This window comes from Brassica rapa, chromosome A04, assembly GCF_000309985.2.
Source record: "Brassica rapa cultivar Chiifu-401-42 chromosome A04, CAAS_Brap_v3.01, whole genome shotgun sequence".
NCBI lineage: Eukaryota > Viridiplantae > Streptophyta > Magnoliopsida > Brassicales > Brassicaceae > Brassica > Brassica rapa.
Window position 1 is genome coordinate 21,482,123 of NC_024798.2, and position 15,203 is coordinate 21,497,325.

The following is a 15,203-nucleotide window of genomic DNA, read 5'->3' on the forward strand; positions in this document are numbered from 1 at the left end:
TAATTTCAGAATTATTATATATTTTAGGGGGCTATTTAAAAAAAGAAATGATGTGGATAAGAGTGAGTGAAGAACAGTGTTAAAAAAAAAAGGAAAAGAAAAAAATCGAAAGACGCCCTAACAAACGACGCCGGCGATCTCTTTCTTTCACTTTCTCAGCAAACTTTCCCGAGAAAATTATTTTGATCTTGCTCCTTGAGTTCCATACGCTCTGTTCGATTCCAGTTTTAAGCATTCCGAGATTGCGATTTTTGAGCTGCGAACGTAGATTAGGGTTTTCTCTTGTTCTGTGTAGTTTCGAGATCGAAGAAGAGAGATTGCGATGGATAATAATAACAACAGAGGAAGATTCCCACCGGGGATTGGAGCTCCGGATCCTAATTTTCAGTCACGGAATCCGAATCCGAACCCGAACCCGCCGCCTCAGCAGTTCCTTCACTCGCGGACTCCGTTTCCTCAACAGTATGTTCAGTCTCGTACTCCCTTGCCGCCGCAGCAGCAACCCGATGCTCAGCAGTACGTTCAGAGAGGCTACTCACAACAAAACCCTCCTCAGCAGATCCAGCAGCAGCAGCAGTGGTCTACACGCGCTCAGCTTCCTGGTAATCCGAGTTACGTAGATGAAGTCGAGAAGACGGTTCAATCTGAAGCTAACAACGATTCTAAGTAAGTTTTCGTTGATGATGTGGTGAAATAGTGGTTTGTGGTGTGTAAAGTTTTGTGTTTTATATGGTTTGGTTTGAAGTTAAAGTTCGTTTCTTTGACTATGTGCTCCTTCGAATCGTTGAAGGGATAGTTAAATGACTGTTTCCTCTTGACGTGGTGAAGTAGTGATTAAAGTTTACTGCTTTATATGGTTTGATTTGAACTTTAAGTTCGTTTCTTTGATTATGTGTGTTTGTCAATTGTCATTGCTTATCAGTAACCAGGACTGGAAGGCAACGTTAAAGCTCCCACCTCGAGATAACCGTTACCAGACTGAGGTATAAGTTTCCTTGACTGAGTGAGATTTGAAACTTGTTTTTTGAGAAGATAACAGTTTCCTTAGAGCTTGCTTTTTTTTTTGTGTTGTAATGTGTGCAGGATGTGACGGCTACTAAAGGAAATGAGTTTGAGGATTATTTTTTGAAGAGAGATCTGCTAAGGGGGATATACGAAAAGGGTTTTGAGAAGCCGTCTCCTATCCAGGAAGAAAGCATTCCTATTGCTTTGACTGGAAGTGATATTCTCGCTAGAGCTAAAAACGGGACTGGGAAGACTGGTGCCTTCTGCATCCCTACCCTTGAGAAGATAGATCCTGAGAACAATGTCATTCAAGGTTTGTTATACTCTCTCTTCCTTGCTGCGTTCATTTCTTGATGTGTTTTCGTTAGTTTGTGTACACCTTGTTGATTGATTTGGTTTCTTGGTGCAGCCGTAATTCTAGTCCCAACTCGAGAGCTTGCCCTTCAGACATCACAAGTTTGCAAGGAGCTTTCAAAATACTTGAAGATTGAGGTTATGGTCACCACTGGCGGTACCAGCCTGAGGGATGATATCATGCGTTTATATCAACCTGTCCATTTACTGGTTGGCACTCCTGGAAGAATATTGGATCTTACCAAAAAGGGTGTGTGCGTTTTGAAAGACTGTGCCATGCTTGTAATGGATGAGGTGAGTTCCTGTTATCTTCTTCTTATGCTAGATATTTTGGAGATTGTTGAGACTTACAAATATCTTTTTTTTCCCAGGCCGACAAGCTTCTGTCTGCAGAGTTTCAACCTTCTATAGAGGAGTTGATACAGTTCTTGCCGCAAAACCGTCAGATTTTGATGTTTTCAGCTACGTTTCCCGTCACTGTCAAGTACTTCAAGGATCGATATCTCAGGAAGCCTTACATAATCAATCTCATGGATCAGCTGACACTAATGGGTGTCACACAGTACTATGCTTTTGTTGAAGAGAGGCAGAAGGTGCACTGCCTTAACACGCTCTTCTCCAAGGTTAGATTTCTCTGACAGCCCTAAAAAAATTCTAGCTACTCATTGTCATGGATTGTTTATAAGTATAGTGTTCTACTGCAGCTGCAAATAAACCAGTCCATTATCTTTTGCAACTCCGTCAACCGTGTGGAGCTGTTAGCCAAGAAAATCACAGAACTTGGTTACTCATGCTTCTATATCCATGCGAAGATGGCTCAAGACCACCGTAACAGGGTTTTCCATGATTTCCGCAATGGTGCTTGCAGAAACCTTGTTTGCACTGGTGCGTTTTGTCTTTTAAGTTTCATGTTTAGGAAGCCATGATGATGATAAGACTAAACTGGGAAATGTCTGTTGCAGATTTGTTTACACGTGGGATTGACATTCAAGCTGTGAATGTGGTCATTAATTTTGATTTCCCGAGGACATCTGAGTCGTATCTACACAGGGTATGTCAAGGGGGAACCGTTTTTTTATTTATTTTATCATCTTGAGCACATTCTTTTCCTTCAAAATTGTTAATGAGGGTTTGTTTTGTTACACTGCCCAGGTAGGTAGATCAGGAAGATATGGACACCTTGGGTTGGCCGTGAATTTGGTAACATATGAGGACCGCTTCAAAATGTTCGTCTTTCTTCCTTTGCTTTTGTTTTGGTTGTTTTAAGCTCTTTTTAACTCATTCATATGGTTTTCACAACAGGTACCAAACTGAGCAAGAACTTGGAACCGAAATCAAGCCAATTCCGTCACTTATCGACAAGGCAATCTACTGTCAGTAACTTCAACTAGCCGGTGAGACCAATCCCTCTCTTGGCATCTTGACATTGTAATTAAAGCCACATTACACATATACCAGATTCCAATGATTGGGTTGACATTGTTTAGGTTGTTTAGAGGAGGCAAATCATTCAGCTTTGGCAGTTACAAGCTCGTTCCAGAGATGAAGGCAACACTCAGATCACTCTACTGAGGCAAGAAGAAGGCAGTATTGGATAATAGCGATTGGTTATATCTGAACCTTTCAACCAGAGGACTGGTGGTTTGGTTTTGCTTTGAAGAATTCTTCTGCATGATGTGAATCTTTAAGTTACATTCTCTCTACTTTCGTTTTCATATTCTAAGAAACCTTTTTTACCCTTTTGGGATTTGGGTGTTTGATGACTTTTCTTTGGTCTCTTCTGTTTTAAGACATGAAGCCTAGTTTCCTAGTAGTAAGATCAAACCGAAGAAGACAATTTTTCTACACTTTCTTATTGCGCTTCTAGATTCTCCTGTCTTTGTCTGATGTACGATGAGTTTACCTAGAAATGTGTGAGCCAATCCAAGTGAAACTGATCTTCTTTTAAACACAAAGTCACCAATATATAAACATGACAACAAACAAAGAAAAAGTAACCGAATCACACAAAAAGAGAGATGGATAAATACAATGAGCTGAGAACAGCTTAGAAACATCCACAAGTTGCCTTGGGTACTATACCAGTGGCTCTGTACTTGGCAGCCATTTCTTCAGCTTTAAGAAGCTCCTCTCCTCTTTTAGCTTCAACCATTGCTCTCTTCTCTTCTGCTTCCTTGTGAATCGCAGCCACTTTGTTCTTCATTTTCTCACCGTACTCTGCCTTTTTCTTCTCTAATTTTTCTTCAATCTTCCTGAGCTGGGCTTCAACGGCTGCTTTCTGGCTGTTCTCCCAAGCAAGCACATCAGATACCTTCTTTTGTGCCCTGTCCATTTTCATCATTAGCTGATGATTATCTGGCAAAAGTAGTGTAATCTTTAGGGTAAGAAGATGAAAAGAATTTTAAGAAAGTTTACTTGTTCTCTGCCTTTGACTTCTCACTCTCTTCCCATGCTTTGATGAATGATGTTTTCTTCTCTTTTTCTAAGTCTGCAAGTTTCACATCTAACCAAGATACACATCACATTTTAGTGTCAATTAAGTAATCAAAAAGTAAGTCAACATAAAGAAAAACAATGTGATATAGCTTACCTCTATCGACTGAACCAGATGAACTTTTCTTTGGTGTAGGCTCCTCAATAGGTTCTGCAAGAAGCTCACTTATTAGTACTACACATTATTAACGTATAACTACCGCTTCAATTAGGAAGGCAAAGCAAATATAATCTAAGATATATTGTCATCGACTATAGCTCATATTGCAAATTAGTTTTGTTTTAGAAGTTTATAGAGGTTCACAGAAGAACACAAAGCACCACAACATTACGGTTCAAGACATTACATGGGTCTTGGTGACATAGAGGATCTGACCTTTGGGCCACTCAACTATTGTCAAGATAGTAGCAACTTTAAAAAAAAAAGGAGCTAATGATTTTAAATTTGTTTTAAAATGGGTTGGTGCTTTAATGGTTAGTATTTTTCAAGAGTTGGGCAACTTTAAAGGAACTAATCATGTATGAAACAAATTAAGAAAGCAAACCACTGAATCTACAAGGCAGACTATTTTATTACAAGTAATATTCTAGTTTACTAATGATTTATCTTCCTTTCAAAAACCTCTGGTTCTCTTGGGTTAAATGAAGTTCTACTAGCAATATGAAATTTTATGAGATGGAATGTCGTGGCTAATTTGTGATATGCTGGATACAGATTGTTAAATCTATACACACATAACTCATCAAAAACATAAATCAATCCTCATAAGCAGAAGATTTTTACTAATATTATAAAAACACACACGTTTGACGTGTGTAACGTAACTAGAGAAGCTTACTTTCTACAACGGCAAGAGCTTTGGACTCGACGGGAGGTGGTGGATCATGAACTTTCTCCTCCGCAACCTCTGTAGAAGCTTCCACCGGAGCAGGAGCTGGTTCATTCGACGGAGCTAAAACCGCCGGTGATTCTACGTCAACCTTAGTCGTCTTTTGCTCCTCCGCCATTGCCGCCCAGCCAAAGAAGAACAAATGGTTTATTTTTCTTCTTCTTTCAGACAGAAAATAAAACAAAACAATTAATGCTGGATAAAATCGGAGAAAGAGGTTTTTATATGCTCTGTTAGCTTCTACCGGTAGAGCGTACTCCCCGCGTTTAATATGTGTGAGACCGTTGTTTTCATTTACCGTTGATTCTGGTTACCATTTGATCCTACGGCTGAAAAGCTTGCTTGCGCATTGGATGCGATCCATGTGATTAAAACACCTCACTGCCGACAGGTAAAGTAGTTCAATTATGCCACGTAACTCACTAAGTCATTGTTTTTGCTAAATAGAGTTAATCAAATTAAAAGTTGAAATAAAAACCATGATTACACTAAACCTATCTAATCTAATTTACCAATGATTTTTAGGAAAAAAATAATAACATGAATCTGGGAGTGAACTCCTAGATAGATTGATTCAAATATCTAAGATAGAATGTAAATACTATCATACAAATATTTTTGGTTTAATGAAAAGTAATATCTGGTGGACCAAAAGGTGACGTGTAGCTTCACCAAGTGGACACGCTGGAGACAGATACAAAGGGGTTAAGTAGAGAGTGGGACAGAACTAGGGGTGTTCAATCCGGATATCGGTTCGGTTTCGGTTCGGTTTTTTTCGGTTTTCGGTATTTCGGTTAGTAAAATATAACTACCATTCTAAATCCATATTTACTTCGGTTCGGTTCGGTTTATATACCGTCGGTTTTTGGTTTATTCGGTTTTATACCAAAAAACATAATTATTTTGTTTGAGATCATATTATATAAATTTTAGAGTCATATTGTCAACACCGTCATTTATTAAAAATATATTACATCTTCAAATAAATAAACAAAAAAAGTAAAAATGCTTCTACCATCAAATAAAATAATCAAATCTATAACTAAAATCAAAGCTTGAAATTTTGAAAATAAAAATATGAAACAAAACAAAAACATGAAAGAAAAATTTTCCACTCTTCCATATTTAGTGTTCATTAAAGTCATGTTTTTCAATTGAAAATTTTCCATTAATTATTGTCCATCAAATTTATAATCTTCATATTAATTTAGTGAATACTAAAATAAAGCAAAAAGATCAAAAAAAGACTTAGAAAATAAGATGTCTGAATTGCGATGTATTGTTATTTAGTTATAGTTCAAGTGTCTTACAAATGAAGGTTTTTTATTACTATAAAATTATGGTAATAGTTATTAACACAAATTTAACTTATGTAACAAATATATTTTCATGTATTGTTATAAAATAGATACATATTTACATGTTTCTACTTTTAATCGGTTTTGTTCGGTTTATTCGGTTTAATCGGTTATATACCAAACCATATCCAAATCCTACGGTTTTTATAAAATTATATCCATTCGGTTTATATGGTATATACCAAAACCAAACCATATTGTCTATTTCGGTTCGGTTCGGTTCGGTACGGTTCGGTTTTACCATATTGAACAGCCCTAGACAGAAGGAAATTAAACCGGATTAGGCATGTTGTGTATGGGCCCTTATTTATGACTTTGTTCGTTTTAGTTTAGACTTCTAGAGAGTAAAAAGGCCTTACCAATAGAGTTTTACCTTCTGGCTGAGACTTCATGTTTTGTAATTGTGTTAGGCTGCTTTTGTACATCCTAACGGCCCAGATAACTGAAAACTAAAAGAAAGGCTGTAAATCTTGTTTAGCAATAAGTAAATACAAACATAGCAAGGATTAAGATCATTTAAGTATCCAGGGGTACTCAACGCAGATGTGAACAGCCTGGGAAAGATGTATATTTGAGTCTGTAGCGTATGATTTTTTTTTATAAAAACCATATTTTAGCAAAATAAATCATACAACATGGAGTTTTTTTTTTCGTCAACGCATGCAACTTGGAGTTGTTTAACGATATTTATTGTCTTTTGTATAATGAGTGGTCGAATATGGTCTGTGATGTCACTGAACTTTACATGATGGCTAAAGCTTTTATCTTCTTTCTTGGGAGTTCGGATCCTTCTTCTAATATTATAAAAAAAAGAACTCTCTCAAAGAGGATTTTAACTAATTCAATCCCTAAATATTTTAACTTTTAATAGTAAGGTTTTATAGTTTGACAAAAAAAAAAATAGTAAGGTTTTATATCTGATAGCCTCAAAAGGTTATTTAGTTTTCCTATAAGTTCAACGATTACAAGAAATTATTTATGTGGGAAACAAATTGATATCATATATACCACTGTCTTCATCTGATAGGATTATAGGAAAACGTATGACCACTTTATCATATGCTAATATAAATATTATCATGGCTTTAATGTTAGAAAACATTTAACCCTTTGCAAAAACAAATACACAATAAGAAATTCATTAACACAAAAGATGTGAACTCAGATTAGTGGTGTTGGAGAAAACGTGAAACAAGATTCAAATCCTCGTGAATCAAAAATAGGCGTCTTTCCTCGCGCCAGGTTCTCGTTTTTCTTCTCTCGTGTTTAATGTTTTTGTGCACACGTATATAAGCCGAGCAGAGGAAGGTAGCTAAAGAGTCATGCTTCAACGGAAAAGCATGAAGAGGAACAACAACAGCGATACTCTTACGAACAGGCATGCCTCTCTCAAAACGACCTCGTATCCAGGAAAACGCATCGCAAAAGCTACTCTCTTCTTCGTCTCTTGTCTCTTCATATCTGCTGGTCTCTTGGACTTGTTGGGTTGTTTCGATTCAGTGAGTTTCAAATCTCAAAAACACTTCTTTTGTTAGTGATCTTTAGAGTGTTATATATAGAACTCAGATCTCTTCAGACAACTTTTGCAGGTCTGAAGCAAGTCACAACAATCAGAAAACAACCAATCACAACGCACCACAAGTTCCCTGACCAATGCGACGTCGTACAGAACCAAACACAACAACAACAAGAAAGACAGCAACTTCCAATGTCCGAAGACGGCACAAAAAACGACAAAGCCAGAAGCAGCCATTCGCGGCCATCCACGTGTCCTTCTTACTTCCGTTGGATCCACGAGGATCTACGGCCGTGGAGAGAGACAGGTATAACGAGAGGGATGCTCGAGAAAGCGAGAAATAACAAAGCGCATTTCAGGGTTATAATCCTCGACGGGAAGGTGTACGTTAAGAAGTACAGAAAATCTATCGACACTCGAGATGTTTTTACTCTGTGGGGCATCCTACAGTTACTACGGTGGTACCCTGGGAGATTGCCCGATCTAGAGCTCATGTTTGATGCGAACGATAGACCAACCGTCCGATCTAACGACTATAGAGGTCAACAACACCCGGCCCCACCTCCGATATTCCGTTATTGCTCTGATGACGCCAGCTTGGATATAGTCTTCCCTGATTGGTCCTTCTGGGGCTGGTAAGCAAATAATAATATTTAAACCTCTTTTTAATTGGGTTTTAGTTAATTAAATTGTCTTTACTTCTTGTTGGGCCAGGGCTGAAGTTAATATCAAGCCTTGGGCTAAGTCCATGGTGGCGATACAGGAAGGGAACAAGATGACGCCATGGAAAGACCGCGTGGCGTACGCTTATTGGAGAGGAAACCCCAATGTGGCTCCCACTAGGAGAGATCTTCTTACATGCAATGTCTCAGACCAACAAGACTGGAACACTCGTCTCTACATCAATGTCTGCTTCTTCAAAACCTCCCTTCCTGTAAAACATTTTTATAAACTATTAATACTATATATTTAAATCATTTTGAAGGATTGGATTAGAGAATCAAGAGAAGGATTCAAGAACTCAAACTTAGAGAACCAATGCACCCACAGGTAATGAAACATTTGTTATTTTTAGCAATTTTTAAACTTGTTTTTGGGAATATATATTGGTAATATTCGAATATTGGAATAGGTACAAGATATACATAGAAGGATGGGCATGGTCAGTGAGTGAGAAGTATATTATGGCATGTGACTCAATGACATTATACGTGAGACCAAGGTACTATGATTTTTTTATACGAGGAATGATGCCATTACAGCATTATTGGCCTATCAGAGACAACTCAAAGTGTACTTCCCTCAAACACGCCGTACATTGGGGAAATACACATTCAGACCAGGTTTGTAACTTTATTACATCTAGACCCCAGAAGTTTGGTTTTGTCACAACTTAACCCAATGATTTTGGTGTTTAATTTTGACAGGCGCGTAAGATAGGGGAAGAAGGGAGCAGATATATAAGGGAGGAAGTGAACATCGAACATGTGTATGATTACATGTTCCATTTGATGAACGAGTACGCCAAGCTTCTGAAGTTTAAGCCTGAGATTCCTTGGGGAGCTACTGAGATTACACCGGATAGTATGGGATGTCCAGCGACGGGACGGTGGAGAGATTTCATGGAGGAGTCGATGGTGATGTCTCCTTGTGAAGTGTCTCCTTGCGAGATGCCTCTTCCTTATAGCCCTGTGGAGTTGAGAGAGGTTCTTGAGAGAAAAGCTAATGCAACTCGCCAAGTTGAGTTATGGGAAGATCAATATTATAGTAACAAGCCATGACCAAAGAGGCTCTTGTTTTGTATTCATATTGAGATTAGCAAAAGTTAAACAAGTAATTACTTTCAGTTAATAACTGAATCAAAGATGTAGAATCAAAGCTCCAACATAAATTTAAACATTTCAGATGTTAGCTTATGTTCCTTCTTCTTCTTGTTCCTAGATTCCATGCTTTATATACACACCGTGACATCATCAACCGCGCATTAGATCAATATCAGCATGAGCTTGACGCATATCCATTTGCCTTGAACCTGTTGACCACATCATGTTTTGGCCTTGTGTGTGTTGTTGAGGAACAGGGTGGTCCAGAGCTTGATGGTCATTTGTGTCTTGAACATTTTCAGAACCTTCTTCTTCTCGTTTCTTGTTCTTGATCTTTGGAGCTGCCCATACAAAGCTCCCTACAATAACCTGATAGGACCAAGAAAGCTATATATTCAATCCCCCAAGACTTTTGACTTTAAACAAAAAATCTTAAACCAACCTGAACAGGACTTGCTGCTATTAAAGGCCCTCCTATAGCACCACCAATCACACGCCCATCAGGGCTAGCAAGAGAAACAGATAAGTTTCCAGTTCTATTCCGGAAACTTCCATCAGTTGGGACAAGATAAGATATTGATAAGGCTAAGATCTCAAACCGGCCCTGGAGATTTATTACACAACGTATGTTTCAATTATAAAAAAAAACCAACAATGTTTTTTTCTCTGTAGTAAGAAAGTTTCAAAACTTAACCTCGTACTGAATAGCTCCAGGGGGTGTAGATGACTGAAGCAGCGTCGCAGTAGAGACAGCTCCACTAGCAGATAGAACGCAAATCGCTCTTGGACCTTGTTGAGAGAAAGCTATAACCTTTGATGCAATATCCTAGTAACAAAGTTTTATAAGTTTTATAAAAACATTTCATGAAAGATTTGTATATAGTGATTGAACATTACTTCTCCTATAGAAACCAAGATAACGTGTGGCGTGAAGCTCATTCCAGAAGATGAAGGCATCATCAACTCACCTAACCAAAAAAAAAGAAGCTCATTTAATTAATATTCATCTTCTTGATCTATTTTAGGAAAGTTTAAATCTATTTCCATGCATTAAGAATAAACAATTAGATTCTGACTCAAGAAAACATTAACTAGTTCTGGTTCTTGATCTATTTTAAGAAAGTTTAAAACTCTTTCCATGCATTAAGAATAAACAATTAGATTTTGAGTCAAGAAAACATTAACTAGTACTGGTTCTTGATCTATTTAAGGAAACTCTTAAACTTTTTCCCATGCATCAAGAATAAACATTTAGATTCTGACTCAAGAAAACATTAACTAGTTCTGGTTCTTAATCTATTTTAGGAAAGTTTTGAACTTTTCTCATGCATCAAGAATAAACCACAACAAAATGTTTCTTTATAACTAGTCTTGGTTCTTGATCTTACCGGTGGAACTCAATCTCTGTTTCTTGCCAGAGCCAGGAGGTCGACCACGGCCACGTTTGTTAGAGCTGTTAATGGTGGAAACAGAGGAAGAAGACAATGCCAAAGAAACAGAACCGTCTTGTCCGTATTTTCTAGGCCGTCCTCTCTTACGTTTCATTGGAGTCTCACTCGTTGGAGGAGGAGGAGGAGGAGAGATCATGTGAACGCCTACATGATGAGGAACAGCTCCGGTTGCTGCTGCTGGAGAAGGGTCACCGTGTAAAGGAGGAGATCCGAACCCGGTGGAGCCTGAACCGAATGGAGAGTTTTGGTTATGTAAGTGACGAAGCCCTTGTTGCTGCTGTGAGGATCCGTGAAACGTTGGAGGAACCGAACCGGGTAAACCTCTTTGGATGTAGTAAGAGCCTGACCCGGTTAAACCCATTGGATCTCTTTGATCCATTTAGCATTTACAGTTGAAGAGAGAAAGATCTCTTAAAAGTGGTTTACTAGAGGAAAGAGTGAAGAAACCTTTGTGGCTTAGAATTATGAGGTGAGAGAGTGAGAGAGGATAAATGGATAAGAAAGAAAAAAAAAAACAGAATCAAAGGTGGAGAGACTTTATGAAAGATATTAAAAACTTGAGGAGAAAGGAACATGCAAAAGCTTATAAACTTCTCAGCTTACTCTCTTTCATTCTTTCACCAAAAACAAGAAAAGCTTTATCTTCTATTCATAATGGCTAAGAAGATTTGATCTTGGTTTTGGTCTAGGGTTATCTCTCTTTCTTCTGGGGGGTGAGAGAGGGAAACAAAAACAAACAAACAAACTCTAACAGACCATCAAAGCAAAAGCATTTACTGTGAGGATAACAATGAGATCATTTTTTTTTTTTCTGAAAAGAATGTGTTGGAAGTTCAAAATCTTAATCAATAACTGACTTTGACTGTAGCTCTATATAGCAACTAGGCATCTGTGTGTGTGCCTCATGACTCATTTGGCCACACGCTTGACCAGGAGCGTGTACCACACAGCAGCAGCATCATGTCAGTGACCTTTCTTCACAACACAAAATCTACAAGACTCTTCACTGTTCAAGCAGAAAATACTAGTCTCTAGTCTACTGTTCCTGTAAGTCTAGTAAACAGGCTAATCAGACTCCTCACTTCTCAAGATGAAAATACTCTAGACTCTCTACTGTTTCTGTAAGTCTAGTAAACAGACTAATAATCTCTTTGGGAATGGTCTGAAACAGAAGGATTGGTTAAGAGAGTGGAGTACACACGTGGGAGGATGGAGAGTGAGAAAGGATTGGCCTTTGAGGTCAGAGAGGTACCCACTTTGAGCGCCATTTTGATAAGAGGCTGAGAAGGAAGACATATCTCAAAATATCTCTCATAAGGACCCCATTGATGTGAGAAAGAGATGATATCATAACCCCTTTGAGATTTTTTTCCTGTTAGAATCTAACTTTGTACCAAGTAATATGGGAGACTGTTCATATTAGACTTTGATTATGACAATATGTTTTAGTGTCCATGTTCAGTGGAAATGTAATAATGCAGAAAAGATATTGGGTATGACTCTATACTATGAATGGAAAGTCTTATACCTAACATTAGTCCACCTAGCAAACAAAACAGATTAATCATATTTGATTTCATGATGATCCAGATTAATACTGAAAGCAAAATCTTGATATAAAATCAGAGGATAGCTTCAAACTGATTACTTCAAAGTGTGACAAAGATCATTACAAGTGAATAAAAAAAAACAAAAACAGGTTCCTCTTCATTTGTCTAGCTCCATAGCTTGAACAGCTTTAGCTTTAGCAGCTGGAGTCAACTTAGTCTTCAACTTCTTCTTCCCAACTGAGAATCCACCTTTCTTCTTCTTACCACTACCATCAACCTTTTCACACCAAAACCAACCATCCAAAGATAGATATCATAAGCTACACTAAACTTAGTCATCTGAGCTGCTCTACTAACAAGATTCAATACATCTAATCAACACTGATATAAAAGGCATAAAGGAGCTTACTTTCATCTTGTTCTTGTTGGCATGAAGCTTCTTGATCTTCTTGTCCTGTATCTCTTTCTCCTCTGCAAATTAAAACATTCGTTGAGAACTGTTTATACACATATATGCTTATTGTTTAAGAGATTTATAAAAAAAGAAACTTACTTTGGAGATTGTACTCGTGCTGCTTCTTTCTCTTGGCTAAATTGTTCTTCTTCGACATTTTTTCCTCCACTTCAAATCAAACTCTGCTTGCTCAAACCAGATGCGCCTTCTCTATAAACCCTAAATTTCAACAAGAACGACAAGTCCCAAAACGACGTCATTTTGTAAACTTATGGGCTTAGAGAAAGATATAACCCATTTAAATCACAGAAGTTATAATATAAGCCCATTAACCTCTAGATTTCAACACGTAACGTCGCCGTTTCAAATAGGAATCGAAACATTTGTGGGTTTAATGATAAGTTATAAACAAAAGCCCATTAAGCAGAAACAACAGCTGAGAAAGCTAAAACGCCGTCGTTTAGCCTTCCAACAACTTGTTCCAACGACCTCCTTCCACCTAATCACTCCCTCTCTCACTTTTGCACTCTGCATGTGTCTTCCTTCTTCTTCTTCATCACCATCATCATCGTCTTCTCCACCAAAACCTCGATTTTCCCGCCGAAATGTATCAATCAACGAACCTATCTTTCTCCTCCAGCTTCACCCACCGATCTCTCCTCCTCGAACGACGATTCCGCCCCAGAAGACCTCGCAAACCCCTCAATTTCACTCCGTCATGCGTCTCCTCCGATCCCAACTCCTCCGAAAATTCGATCAACCTCTCCTCGAAGCTCATCTCCCTCCTCAAAGCCGTCCCGAACTGGTCAGACGGGATCAAAGAGAGGCGGATGCGGCAGAAACGATCCCTCTACACTCACGAGAACTGGGTCAGACACCGGAGCTCCCTCCGCCACCTCCGCCACGTGTCCTCCAGCGCGTCTTCTCGCGTCATACTCTCCTTGATCCCTCCCGTCTTCTTCTTCACCACCGTCGCCGTCTTAATCGCGGGTTACAACTCCGCCGTGGGTTCGGAGTTGTTGCCTAGCTTCTTCCCTGTCCTCCGAGCTTCTCCTCTTCCGTATCAGCTCACGGCTCCGGCGTTAGCTCTGCTTCTGGTGTTTCGAACCGAGGCTTCGTACTCGAGGTTTGAGCAAGGGAGGAAAGCTTGGGTTAAGATTATAACTGGAACCAATGATTTAGCTAGGCAGGTTGTTTCTTCCGTTAACGGCCCCTCCGGTGATGATGAAGTGATCATCAGAGATGCGCTTTTGCGTTATATTGCTGCTTTCCCTGTGGCGCTTAAGGTCTGTTGTTAGTTTAGGTTGGTTAGGTAGAGGAAAGGTTAATGATTGATTTGTTTATTGTGTAGTGTCATGTGATCTATGGTTCTGATATAGCTGATGATCTCCGGAACGTGGTGGAAGAAGATGATCTGTCACTAATCCTTAAGTCAAAGCATCGTCCGCGCTGTGTCATCCAGTTTATCTCCCAAAGTCTTCAGCTTTTGAATCTAGACAGTACAAAGATAGATACTTTGGTAAAGCATCTTTCCATAGAGTTAAGATAATGAGGAAGTTGAGTGTTTTGTTGTGCTCAAGTTAGATACTTTCTTTACAGGAATCAAAGATGCTGCAGTTACAGGAAGGAATTGGTGTGTGTGATCAACTAATGGGTATCCCGATTCCACTTTCCTACACACGGCTAACCTCGAGGTTCTTAGTCTTGTGGCATCTTACACTCCCTGTTATTCTCTGGGATGATTGCCACTGGAATGTTGTTCCTGCTACTTTCATCAGCGCTGCGTCTCTCTTCTGCATTGAAGAAGTACCTTACTCCTTTCTCCTTATCTACTCTTTTAGCTTGCCTCATTATCAGTCTTCTAATTTCTGCTTGACAATATCCTACAGGTGGGTGTTCTTATAGAGGAGCCGTTTTCTATGCTAGCTTTAGACGAGCTATGTGATATGGTGCTTAGTAACATTGATGAAGCTGTTAAATCCGAGAAAGTCATACGGAATAGGATCATCGCAAAGAAAAGGATGCATGAGATTAAGCACTCATCAAATGGTTGGCATAAATCTTGAACAATCTACTCTGCGTTCTCATAAACAGAGAGTATATGATACTTAACTGAGATTTGCTACTAGGTATTGGAATGTATAACACGTAGACTGTAGTAGGGAAACTTCACCTTGTTGTTTATGTATCTTCTTTGTGTCTGTGTGTACTCTGTTGTTCTTGTACATATGCAGTTTCTTTAAGCGCTTTTAATGAACGTTGTGTACTATAGCTAACAAATGATCATATGGTTTAGACAAAGCCACATG

The 15,203-nt window shown here is 38.7% G+C and overlaps 6 protein-coding genes across 6 annotated transcripts; 3 read left to right on the forward strand and 3 right to left on the reverse strand.

The window, feature by feature from the left end:
• Window positions 1-74: 74 nt before the first annotated feature.
• LOC103866240 (DEAD-box ATP-dependent RNA helicase 6) lies at window positions 75-3,206 on the forward strand. Its single transcript, XM_009144121.3, has 10 exons — window positions 75-666; window positions 923-983; window positions 1,084-1,318; window positions 1,415-1,653; window positions 1,731-1,982; window positions 2,064-2,244; window positions 2,322-2,410; window positions 2,512-2,585; window positions 2,662-2,753; window positions 2,847-3,206. Exons 1-9 carry the CDS (start codon window positions 323-325, stop codon window positions 2,738-2,740), a joined length of 1,554 nt encoding a protein of 517 aa, XP_009142369.1. The 5' UTR covers window positions 75-322; the 3' UTR covers window positions 2,741-2,753; window positions 2,847-3,206.
• Window positions 3,207-3,273: 67 nt separating this feature from the next.
• On the reverse strand, window positions 3,274-4,950 carry LOC103866241 (remorin). Its single transcript, XM_009144122.3, has 4 exons — window positions 4,692-4,950; window positions 3,950-4,003; window positions 3,775-3,862; window positions 3,274-3,683 (listed from the first exon to the last, which is right to left on the reverse strand). Exons 1-4 carry the CDS (start codon window positions 4,858-4,860, stop codon window positions 3,407-3,409), a joined length of 588 nt encoding a protein of 195 aa, XP_009142370.1. The 5' UTR covers window positions 4,861-4,950; the 3' UTR covers window positions 3,274-3,406.
• A 2,125-nt stretch (window positions 4,951-7,075) lies between these two features.
• On the forward strand, window positions 7,076-9,512 carry LOC103866243 (O-glucosyltransferase rumi homolog). Its single transcript, XM_009144124.3, has 6 exons — window positions 7,076-7,599; window positions 7,677-8,251; window positions 8,331-8,523; window positions 8,602-8,666; window positions 8,749-8,959; window positions 9,044-9,512. The coding sequence occupies exons 1-6, from the start codon at window positions 7,423-7,425 to the stop codon at window positions 9,395-9,397; spliced, it is 1,575 nt and encodes a 524-aa protein (XP_009142372.1). The 5' UTR covers window positions 7,076-7,422; the 3' UTR covers window positions 9,398-9,512.
• Window positions 9,395-11,284, reverse strand: LOC103866242 (AT-hook motif nuclear-localized protein 9). Its single transcript, XM_009144123.2, has 5 exons — window positions 10,828-11,284; window positions 10,337-10,407; window positions 10,134-10,265; window positions 9,882-10,043; window positions 9,395-9,808 (listed from the first exon to the last, which is right to left on the reverse strand). The coding sequence occupies exons 1-5, from the start codon at window positions 11,267-11,269 to the stop codon at window positions 9,590-9,592; spliced, it is 1,026 nt and encodes a 341-aa protein (XP_009142371.1). The 5' UTR covers window positions 11,270-11,284; the 3' UTR covers window positions 9,395-9,589.
• A 1,164-nt stretch (window positions 11,285-12,448) lies between these two features.
• On the reverse strand, window positions 12,449-13,236 carry LOC103866244. The gene is made up of 3 exons (XM_009144126.3): window positions 12,994-13,236; window positions 12,850-12,911; window positions 12,449-12,717 (listed from the first exon to the last, which is right to left on the reverse strand). Exons 1-3 carry the CDS (start codon window positions 13,049-13,051, stop codon window positions 12,598-12,600), a joined length of 240 nt encoding a protein of 79 aa, XP_009142374.1. The 5' UTR covers window positions 13,052-13,236; the 3' UTR covers window positions 12,449-12,597.
• An 11-nt stretch (window positions 13,237-13,247) lies between these two features.
• On the forward strand, window positions 13,248-15,199 carry LOC103866246 (UPF0187 protein At2g45870, chloroplastic). The gene is made up of 4 exons (XM_009144127.3): window positions 13,248-14,180; window positions 14,246-14,413; window positions 14,494-14,700; window positions 14,784-15,199. The coding sequence occupies exons 1-4, from the start codon at window positions 13,500-13,502 to the stop codon at window positions 14,958-14,960; spliced, it is 1,233 nt and encodes a 410-aa protein (XP_009142375.1). The 5' UTR covers window positions 13,248-13,499; the 3' UTR covers window positions 14,961-15,199.
• Window positions 15,200-15,203: the final 4 nt, after the last annotated feature.